Source organism: Euleptes europaea, chromosome 2, assembly GCF_029931775.1.
Source record: "Euleptes europaea isolate rEulEur1 chromosome 2, rEulEur1.hap1, whole genome shotgun sequence".
Lineage (NCBI taxonomy): Eukaryota > Metazoa > Chordata > Lepidosauria > Squamata > Sphaerodactylidae > Euleptes > Euleptes europaea.
In genome coordinates this window covers 14196286-14207323 of record NC_079313.1, presented here as the reverse complement: position 1 = coordinate 14207323, position 11038 = coordinate 14196286, and the positions used below count along the sequence as shown (strand labels likewise).

Here is an 11038-nt window from a genome sequence, read left to right as displayed (position 1 = left end):
TCCAAGTACCCATGCATAAATGACCAACGTAGAGTTTCAGCTGGGCTGGATGCTTCCAAGATGCCGATTTAGAGAAATTCCGGTTGCCTGTGGATATCTAATGATCCAAAGCCATTGATGGACAGGAGATTTGCCAGCCTCTTCCCTGAGCTTTGGGGTTTGGGGGACGGGAGAGAACAGAAGGAAGTCCCCATCCAGGGGTTCAATGACACCCACAACTCCCGGCCACCATGTCATCGTACTGCTTCAAGACCACATTTTCATCGTCGTCGAAATAGAGCAGATTGATGGAGAAGAGCTTGTCTGGCACGCAGCAGGGTCCGCTGACGTCTTGGCTCAGCTTCAGCGCGTTAATGATGGACTGCACGGTGGCGTGGTTGGTGGGCCGCATGTTCTCCCCCAGCGGGAAGGGGCAGGAACCCCTGCAGTGGAAGGCGTTGTACCCGCGGGGAGAGATGATCCAGCCAGACCAGCCGATTCCCTCAAAGTCTACTGAGAGCGGGTGTAACTGGCAAGGCAGCCGCTGATCTCCTGTGGCGCGAGGGGGCCGCGTCCGGTTGGTTTGGGGGAGTTCTACCTCCTCTGGAAGGATTGGGTTCTCCAGGTCCAAATCTAAGAGAGGGAATGATCAGAGTTGCATTAAAAGTTAAGGCTGCGAAGCAGCAAAGGTGTTTTTAGCCTGGCGAGTTGTTAATGCTTAGACACTGCAATTGCAAATTGAGGTTCTGTCTTAATCAAGAGTAAATTGAGGCCAGCTCTGTGGAGCAAAAGGGTACAGATCCCAGGTGTATGTAAGTCCCTCCCCAACAACAGTTTGTGTTCACAGACTGGATTTAAGAATGTAAGAAAGGCCATGCTGGGTCAGACCAAGGTCCATCAAGTCCAGCAGTCTGTTCACATAGTGGCCAACCAGGTGCCTCTAGGAAGCCAACAAATAAGACAGCTGCAGCAGCATTATCCTGCCTGTCTTCCACAGAACCTAATATAATAGGCATGCTCCTCTGATCCTGGAGAGAATAGGGATGCATTGCGACTAGTACCCATTTTGACCAGTGCCAAGAATAACCCTCTCCTCCATGAACATGTCCACCCCCCTCTTAAAGCCTTTGTCAGGCCTAGCCTGGGCGATGTACAGAGAATGCCAGGCATAGTCTGACAGAGAATGTTGTGCTTTCACCAGGTGCTGCCCAAGGTCAGCCTCACCAACGGTCAACTGCCGACTATGTATTTTGACTCTGAACTTCGTGGGAACTTATTCCGGTGGGAGGGGGGTTGCCATGGTTTCCTGTGTTATTCTGTGTTCTTTCATTTATACCCAACACCAAGCTTTTAGTTCTCATAAGTGCCGTCTTGATTCCTAGCTACTGTTAATCTGTGGATTCTCCAATAAATCAACTCTCCTTTAGACTACTTGTCTGTGGATGTTGTTTATGGGATTGTCACGGGGCAAGTGCTCACAGCCTTCCAATTTGACAGCCATCACCACATCCTGGGGCAGGGAGTTCCACAATTTAACTATGTGTTGTGTGAAGAAATATTTCCTTTTATTTGTTTTGAATCTCTCACCCTCCAGCTTCAGCAGATGACCCCACCGCGTTCTAGTATTATGAGAGAGGAAGAAAAGCTTCTCCCTGTCCACTCTCTCCACACCATGCATAATATCATAGACCTCTATCATGTCTCCCCTTAACTGCCTTCTTTCCAAGCTAAACAGCCCTAAGCGTTTAAACGCTCCTCACATTCTCTTTCCCCAGTTTCCCCATTTCTATGAACATTTAAAATTTGTAAGGCTGCAATCCCAAAAACACTTCCCTAGGAGTAAGCCCCACTGAATAAAACAGAACGTTGATTCTTGTAGGTTATCCGGGCTGTGTAACCGTGGTCTTGGAATTTTCTTTCCTGACGTTTCGCCAGCAACTGTGGCAGGCATCTTCAGAGTAGTAACACTGAAGGACAGTGTCTCTCAGTGTCAAGGGTGTAGAAAGAGTAATATATAGTCAGAAAGGGGTTGGGTTTGAGCTGAGTATTGTCCTGCAAAAATATTGTCCTGTAAGTATCAAGATAATGTGCTAATGAGGGTATGGTATGTTAATATGGAACCATTGTATCCTGAAGTGATCTGTTAAGCCAAGCCTTGGCTTCCTGCCCTGAAAAACCTCCAGACAAAGACAACATTCAACAATAGCCATACAGATTAGTTTTGGATTACACACATTAACAGATCACTTCAGGATACAATGGTTCCATATTAACATACCATACCCTCATTAGCACATTATCTTGATACTTACAGGACAATATTTTTGCAGGACAATACTCAGCTCAAACCCAACCCCTTTCTGACTATATATTACTCTTTCTACACCCTTGACACTGAGAGACACTGTCCTTCAGTGTTACTACTCTGAAGATGCCTGCCACAGTTGCTGGCGAAACGTCAGGAAAGAAAATTCCAAGACCACGGTTACACAGCCCGGATAACCTACAAGAACCAATGAACTCTGACCGTGAAAGCCTTCGACAAAACAGAACGTATTTCTGAGTCAACATGTCTAGGATTGCACGGTAAACCAGTCCAGAAGTTGAATTGCCAGCCTCCAAGAGGGGCCTGGCAAGCTCCAAGAATTACTACTGATCTCCAGCTTGCAGAGATCAGTTCCCCCGGAGAAAATGAATGCTTTGGAGGGCGGACTCTATGGCATTATACCCCACTGAGGTCCTTCCCAAAAACCACCCTCCCCAGACTCCACCCCCAAATCTCCAGGAATTTCCCAGCCTGGAATTGGCAACCCTAAGGCTAAAAGGGAAGACCATGGTTTCTGCTTTGTCCTCCTACATTTAACTCTAAGAGATCTGAGCCAGCATGGTGTAGTGGTTAAGAGCGGTGGATTCTGAGCTGGAGAACCGGGTTTGATTCCCCACTCCTGAATGTAATTTTAAACTGTGTTTTTAATAATTTGGAGTACATTGAACAATCAGAAAGCAAAGGTGTAACTATCTCAGCAGAATACCTTAACAGCTGTTAAAGAAGAGCAACAACAAACTAACAACAGCAGGCTTTCAGTCACCACCTACAATGCAGTGGACACTGTATATATACACATATATATTTTAGGTGAGAGGAAACACTGAAAGCAGGTAGCATAGCGGCTCAAATGGTCCAGTTTTGAGATGTCCGGATATGGCCTGTCCGGATAAGGGATACTCAACCTGTAAAACCTGTTCTATGTAGTTTCTCTCTCTCTCCCCCACCCCACTTTTCCAGCATGGTGTAGCGGTTAAGAGCGGTGGTTTGGAGCGGTGGACGCTAATCTGGAGAATCGGGCTTGATTCCCCACTCCTCCACATGAGTGGAGGACGCTAATCTGGTGAACCGGGTTGGTTTCCCCACTCCTCCACATGAAGCCAGCTGGGTGACCTTGGGCTACTCACAGCTCTCTTTGAGCTCTCTCAGCCTGACCTACCTCACAGGGGGATCTGTTGTGGGGAGGGGAAGGGAAGGATGTTTGTAAGCCGGTTTGATTCTCCCTTAAGTGGTAGAAAAAGTCGGTTTATAAAAACCAACTCGTCTTTTTCTTCCCCCAATATCTAATTTGCTGTGTGCTTCTAGAGCAACATTGCAATTCAGTATTCACTCCAGATAGGGTTGCCAGGTCCCTCTTTGCCACTGGCGGGAGGTTTTTTGGGGTAGAGCCTAAGGAGGGCATGGTTTGGGGAGGGGAGGGTCTTCAATGCCATAGAGTCCAATTGCCAAAGTGGCTATTTTCTCCAGGTGAACTGATCTCTATCGGCTGGAGATCAGTTGTAATAGCAGGAGATCTCCAGCTAGTCCCTTGAGGTTGGCAACCCTAACCCCAGAGCGGAAAACAATCAGCTCCCATTTTGCTGTTTGTGGACAGTTTTCTGTCATCATCCCCATACCTGGATTACACCTGCGATAACCAAAGGCGCCCCTCTCACCTGTGAAAGTGTTGGTGGGCAACGCTGCTCCTCGCCGCCCGTCATCAGTAAACAAAACCAGCATTGGTTTCTTGCTCTCGTGGTGGTCTCGTCCGGAAGCGAACTGCACGGCACCAGGCTCCAGCACGGCCCCGCCGAGGCCCCGCACTGTCACCAGCAAGCCCCGGTTGCTACTTTCCTCTTCTGTCCAGTCGCGAACCTGCAATGCAACGTGAAGCCAATGAAGTTTGTATCAAGACAACCACCAGCTTGACTATCTCCTTGCAATCCTTACCCCAGCCCTGTAAGGTAGATCAGCATTATTATCCCCATGTGCTAGATTTGGAGTGAGGGATGAGTCTATGAGATAATTATTTGCATAAAGCCACTGAGATCACACAGAGGCAGGATTTGAACCCATGCTTGGCCACACTTCAAAAGTCCAACCCACCCAGCTTTGCCCAGCTAAGATTCTCCATGGCTCAAAGTGTTTTTTCAAGGTCTCCATCACCCTTATTTTAGGGTTGCCAACCTCCAGGTACTAGCTGGAGATCTCCTGCTATTACAACTGATCTCCAGTCGGCAGAGATCAGTTCACCTGGAGAAAATGGCCGCTTTGGCAATTGGACTCTATGGCACTGACGTCCCTCCCCTTCCCAAACCCCGCCATCCTCAGGCTCCACCCCAAAAACCTCCCACCGGTGGCGGAGGGACCTGGCAACCCTACTTATAAAAAGAAGAAGAGTTGTTTTTTATATGCCGACTTTCTCTACCACTTAAGGTGACTCAAAACAGCTTACAATCACATTCCCTTCCCCTCCCCACAACCGACACCCTGTGAGGTAGGTGAGGCTGAGAGAGTGTGACTAGCCCAGGGTCACCCAGCAGGCTTTGTGTGTAGGAGCAGGGAAACAAATCCAGTTCACCAGATTAGCCTCCTCTGCTCATGTGGAGGAGTGGGGGAATCAAACCCGGTTCTCCAAATCAGAGTCCACCGCTTCAAACCACCGCTCTTAACCACTGCACCATGTTTGATCCTGCAAACACTTTCTTCAATTGAAAATGTTACTTTAGTATCTGTGATTTTAAGCGGATTTATTAAAGATGGGGGTAACATAAGTAAATGACTTATTCAAAGAGGAATTCAGAAATGGACTCAGAGCTTCTGAACTGAAAAGTGACGAATCTCATTCTATGGAGACGTTTCAGCTACAGATTACCCAGCTGGTAGGGTTGCCAGGTCCCTCTTCGCCACTGGCGGGAGAATTTTGGGGCGGAGCCTGAAAAGAGCTGGGTTTGGGGAGGGACTTCAGTGCCATAGAGTCCAATGGCCAAAGCGGCCATTTTCTCCAGATGAACTGCTCTCTGTCGGCTGGAGATCAGTTGTAATAGCAGGAGATCTCCAGCTAGTACCTGGAGGCTGGCAACCCTACCAGCTGGACTCGACCAAAGGGCTACAGACGTTTCTGCTAGTTAGGAGGAAATAGCCAATTTTCTTTCTGGGAAGCCCCACCTGGAAAGGCCCCCCCCCCCACACACACACTTTGCAAAGAAGGCAGGCGGTGGACTAGCAAACCGATCAACTCACCGCTTGTGTGATGCTGAAGACTTCCCAACCAGATCCCTGCATGGCAAGCAATCTGGCAGACAGCAGTTTCTTTCCCTCTGGGGAATCCGGGTTGTGCTGGTCTAGGACTTGGTACACGCTAACCTGGAGGAGAATCAGTCCGTGGTTAAGAAACCAACAGCCCAAACCTGATCATTACTTTGAAAATTTGAGGTCTGGAATGTGTTTCAAATTCTTTTCCTGAATCGCAATCTGCCGATGCTCACTCGCTCCTATTTCCTTGGCTATAGGGTTGTCAATCTCCAGGCGGTGGCTGGAGATCTCCTGGAATTACAACGGGTATCCAGGCAACAGAGATCAGTTCCCCTGGAGAAAATGGACGCTTTGGAAGGGGGACTCTATGGTATTATACATCATTGAAGTCCCTCCCCTCCCCAAACCCTGCCCTCCTCAGGCTCCACCCTCAAAATCTCCAGGTGTTTCCCAATCCGGAGCTGGCAACCCTATGAAGTCATTTCTCCAAGGGAACTGATCTCTGTTGTCTGGGGATCCGTTGTAATAGTGGGAGATCTCCAGGCCCTGCCTGGAGGTTGGCAACCCTAATGCCAAGGGCCTTCAACATACAGAGCTGAAGGAGGTGTAACTAGAACAGATGCTGTCTCCCCCCCCCCCTGCTTAGTCCTGCCCCACCTAGCTTCCACCTCTCTCCCCTCCCTTTGTAGTATCCAGTTTGGGACTGTAAGGTCCCGAGGTTTACAGACCCTCTCAAAAACCTCTCCCGAACGTCTCAAAAACCTGGCACAGGATAAACAGGCTTCATTGGAAGCTGGGCCTCGTGAAGGAAGGGGGACGGCGAGTGGTTTACCTGGCAGAAGTGGTGCCTCCTGAGGGGCCCGTCCGCCGTCCTGGCCCGCAATTTGAACAGGTGCAGTTCGGCCGTCAGCACGCGCTCGTTCTTTGCTACGCTGGACAGGATGAACAGGAAGTGCATCTGGCTGCTGTGAACTGGAATACAAGGCAGGGTATTGGTGTGGGCTGCCGCTTTGATGGCACTTTTTTAAGCTTCACGATAGCCCTGTGAGGTAGGCGAGGTTGAGTGAGTTGCCCAGAACCACCTTGTGAGCTTCATAGCTGTGTGAGGTGGTGAGACTAATAGTTTACCCCCAGCTGCCTACTATTAGGGTTACCTGCAGGGGGTAGCTGGAGTCTCTCCCACTGATCTCCAGCCGATAGAGATCAGTTTACCTGGAGAAAATGGCCACTTTGGCAATTGGACTCTATGGCATTGAAGTCCCTCCCCTCCCCAAACTCTGCCCTCCTCAGGCTCTGGCCCAAAAACCTCCCTCCAGTGGTGAAGAGGGACCTGGCCACCCAATTCTTGTGGTAGTTTACAAACAGGTAATAAAATAAGATATTGAAAACAGCCTAATGTGCAGCTAAAGCAACTTAAAGATTTCAGATAAGCTTAATGGGATGTAGACAATCAAATGGATCAATAGCCCAATTTAACAAGTGAAAAACAGCAAACCATGATTTGAAGGAAAAAAATACACAATAGAATCACTGTTATAAAAAACAGGGGGTGCTAATCTGGGTCACAATTTAAAAGGGGTAGGATTTGAATTCAGCTCTCTTGCATCCCGGCACATCCACTGTTCTGAAATGGCTCATAAATGGAAAACTTTCCCGGCATTTTATTAAGACTTTGTAAAAACAAACAAAAAAGTGCAGTTCAGCTACCACTTTAGCAGAGTTGCCAGCTCCAGACTGGGAAATACCTGGAGATTTTTTTTTGGGTGGGGAGCCAGGAGGGGGGGTTTGGAGAAGAGAGGGACTTCAATGCCATGGAGTCCAATGGCCAAAGCGGCCATTTTCTCCAGGCCCGGGGAACTGATCTCTGTTCCCTGGAGATCAGTTGTAATAGTGGGAGATCTCCAGCCACCACCTGGAGGTTGGCAATCCTATAGTTCAGACTGTAAGAAGGAATGGATTTTCCTGCTCACTTTCTTGAGATCTTAAATAGTGCCTTATGTTGGTTTAATTGAACCCAAACTCAAGCAGTGCAATCCTGAACAGAGCTTGAGAAGGATACTGCTGTCTGTTGTGGACCCAGCTCAATTTGGAAGTTTATGCCTTGTGGAGAGAAAACTTTTTAATGTCCTGATTGCATCTCCATCCACTTAGTGGTCCAGAGCCCATCCCACGACAGGTAAAATGACTGGAGACCACTGAATCCCAATTTTAACCTGCGACTCCCAGGCATTTTCACAGCCTGTAGATTTTGAAAGAAAATTCACTTCGCTTAAAAGTCAGTCCAGGAAGGAGGTCAATAAACGTGGCAGCCTTCCCAGTCAACATCGCTGGGGCCTTCTAGACTTCTCTTGAGTGCAACCCTAAAACATGGAATTCTTAGGTCCCCATCCGTCTATTGATCCATAGGGTTGCCAGCTCGGGGTTGGGAAATACCTGGAGATTTTGGGGGTGGAGCGTGAGTGGGGGAGTTGAAGAAGGGAGGGACTTCAATGCCATAGAGTCCAATTGCCAAAGCAGACGTTTTCTCCAGGGGAACTGATCCTGTTGCCTGGAGATTGGTTGTAATAGCAAGAGCTCTCCAGCCACTACCTGGAGGTTGGCAACCCTATCCCTTCGAGAAAATGGCTGCTTTGGAGTGTAGTCCCTATGGCATCATATCCCACTGAGGTCTCTCCCCTCCCCTAACGCCACTCTCTCCAGACTCCTTCCTCAAAATCTCCAGGAATTTCCCAACAAGGAGTTTGCAACCTTAGTCCCCATTTGAGAGAAAAGCAGGGGGTGAATAAATTAAATAAATAAATGCCCCAGGTAGGACTTTCTCTGCTAGGTTCTTGCCCCTCCTTTTGGGCTGGACAAGAAAGTGCAGAGTTGCAACCAACCCTCACGAGCCCTATACTGTCCCCATAAGAGTGCCAATACTCACATTTGTCCAAAAAGCTGCGCACCGTGTTCCCTTCCAAGATGTCAGGGTCTTTGGTGACCCCGTCAGCTCCGGCCACTGTGTTGTAGAGATCCACCATGTACTGGGGTGGTTGCTTGATCCCGTGGGGGGACTGGGGAGGGTCCATGATGCCGAAGACTTGCAAGAGCCTCTTGAGGGCCTCGGCGCGCCGGTCTTCCGAGTCGCCCACCAGCAGGTGGGTGTGGGAGGGTCGGGCAGAGCAGGCTAGCACCCAGGCCAGGAAGACGCACACCAGCAGCGGGCAGAGGGCCATGGCTCTGTTTCCTTCGGGCTCTTCCACAACTCTCAACTCTCCCTGCCCGATGGCCAAATTTATAACCAAGGCAGCTCTGAAATCTGGGGGGCCGAGCAGGCCTTGAGCCCCCCCTCCCGCCTGCTAATGAGCAATCAGGAAGGGTAAAGAGAGCTAACTGCGGCGCTAACTAGGTGTTAAATGGGTCCCATTAGGCCCAGTCCACAAGTTGGGGTGTGCTTGTGTATTTACAATCCCCCGGACTGCAAAGAGCAGGAGAACCTGGGGTTGACAGGAAGGAAAGGGGGACCTGGCAGGTGTCTGTCTCCCCCTCCCACACACACACCAAGTTTATTCTGTGGCAGGGAATTGCAAAGAGCCCTGTTTGCCCTCCTCAGGAGGCTAACGGGCTTCTAACGCCGGGTCTAATGGGGCAAACAGGAGATGTGTTTGCAGGTGGGAACGAAGCTGTTTGAGACAAAGCCTGGGAATCAACACCCACGGAGCCCACTGCAGTTCCAAGAATGCTGGAGTAGAACAGCACAGACATACCTGAACCTCCAACACTCCCAGTCCTGTCCAGATCACGTGAAGTGATGGTATCGCTTTACTCTGCTCTGGTTAGACCTCACCTAGAGTATTGTGTTCAGTTTTGGGCACCGTCATTTCAGAAAGACGTAGACAAACTGGAATGGGTCCAGAGGATGGCAACAGAGATGGTGAGGGGGTCTGGAGACCAAGCCCTAGGAGGAAAGGTTGAAGGAGCAGGGTATGTTTAGCCCGGAGAGGGAAAGACTGAGAGGGGATATGATAACCATCTTCAAGTATTTGAAGGGCTGTCATATAGAGGAGTGTGCCAAGTTGTTTTCTGTGCCCCAGAAGGTCGCACCAGAACCAACGGGTTAAAATTAAATAAAAAAAGTTTCCATCTAGACATTAGGAAGAATTTTCTAACAGTTGGACGGTTCCTCAGTGGAACAGGCTTCCTCGGGAGGCGGTATATGCTACTTCCCTGGAGGTTTTTAAGCAGAGGCTAGACGGCCATCTGTCAGCAATGCTGATTCTATGACCGTAGGCAGTTCATGAGATGGAGGGCATCTTGGCTATCTTCTGGGCATGTAGTGGGGGTTGCTGGGAGTGTGGGGGGGGGAGGTAGTTGTGAAATTCCTGCATTGTGCAGGGGGTTGGAATAGATGACTCTGGTGATACCTTCCAACTCTATGATTCTCTGATTCTATTATTATAATTATTTTTAATGATTCTATTCTTACAATGGCTTTTACAGACCTCCCCCCAAAAAGAGTACATTAAATATCTATATAAATAATAATCTCTCCCACCAGCCCCAGTATATAGGTAATTACGGTGGTGGAAAGTGCTGAAGTCATTGCTGATTTATGGCAAACCCTTAGGGTTTTCAAGGCAAGGGATGTTCAGAAGTGGTTTGTCATTTCCTGCTCCTGTCTAGCAACCCAGTTAGGGCTGTTTAGCTTGGGAAGAAGGCAGTTAAGGGGAGACATGATAGAGGTCTATAAAATTATGCATGGTGTGGAGAGAGTGGACAGGGAGAAGCTTTTCTCCCTCTCCCATAATACTAGAACGCTGGGTGATCTGCTGAAGCTGGAGGGCGAGAGATTCAAAACAGATAAAAGGAAGCATTTTTTCACACAATGCATAGTTAACTTGTGGAACTCCCTGCCCCAGGATGAGGGGATGGCTGCCAACTTGGAAGGCTTTAAGAGGGGAGTGGACATGTTCATGGAGGAGAGGGCTGTGGAACTCCCTGCCCCAGGATGAGGGGATGGCTGCCAACTTGGAAGGCTTTAAGAGGGGAGTGGACATGTTCACGGAGGAGAGGGCTATTTGTGGCTACTAGTAAAAATGGATACTAGTCATGATGCATACCTGTTCTCTCCAGGATCAGAGAAGCATGCCTATTATATTAGGTGCTTTGGAACACAGGCAGGATGGTGCTGCTGCAGTCGTCTTGTTTGTGGGCTTCCTAGAGGCACCTGGTTGGCCACTGTGTGAACAGATGCCTGGACTTGATGGGCCTTGGTCTGATCCAGCATGGCCTTTCTTATGTTCTTATATAAATAATAATCTCCCCCCCCCCTCCCAGTATATAAGTAATGGTGGTGGTGGTGGAAATTGCATAAGTCACAGCTGACTTATGGCGATCCCTGAGGGTTTTCAAGGCAAGGGACATTCAGAGGTGGTTTGCCATTGCCTGCTTCTGTGTAGCAACCCCCCAGGGATTTCCTTGGGGGTCTCTCATCTAAATACTAACCAGGGCTGACCCTGC

At 49.1% G+C, this 11038-nt stretch overlaps 1 protein-coding gene across 1 annotated transcript; it reads right to left on the bottom strand.

Moving 5' to 3' along the window:
* Positions 1 to 202: 202 nt before the first annotated feature.
* Positions 203 to 8754, bottom strand: LOC130493972 (bone morphogenetic protein 2-like). The gene is made up of 6 exons (XM_056867601.1): positions 8463 to 8754; positions 6372 to 6511; positions 5528 to 5650; positions 3989 to 4159; positions 680 to 704; positions 203 to 612 (listed from the first exon to the last, which is right to left on the bottom strand). Exons 1-6 carry the CDS (start codon positions 8752 to 8754, stop codon positions 203 to 205), a joined length of 1161 nt encoding a protein of 386 aa, XP_056723579.1.
* Positions 8755 to 11038: the final 2284 nt, after the last annotated feature.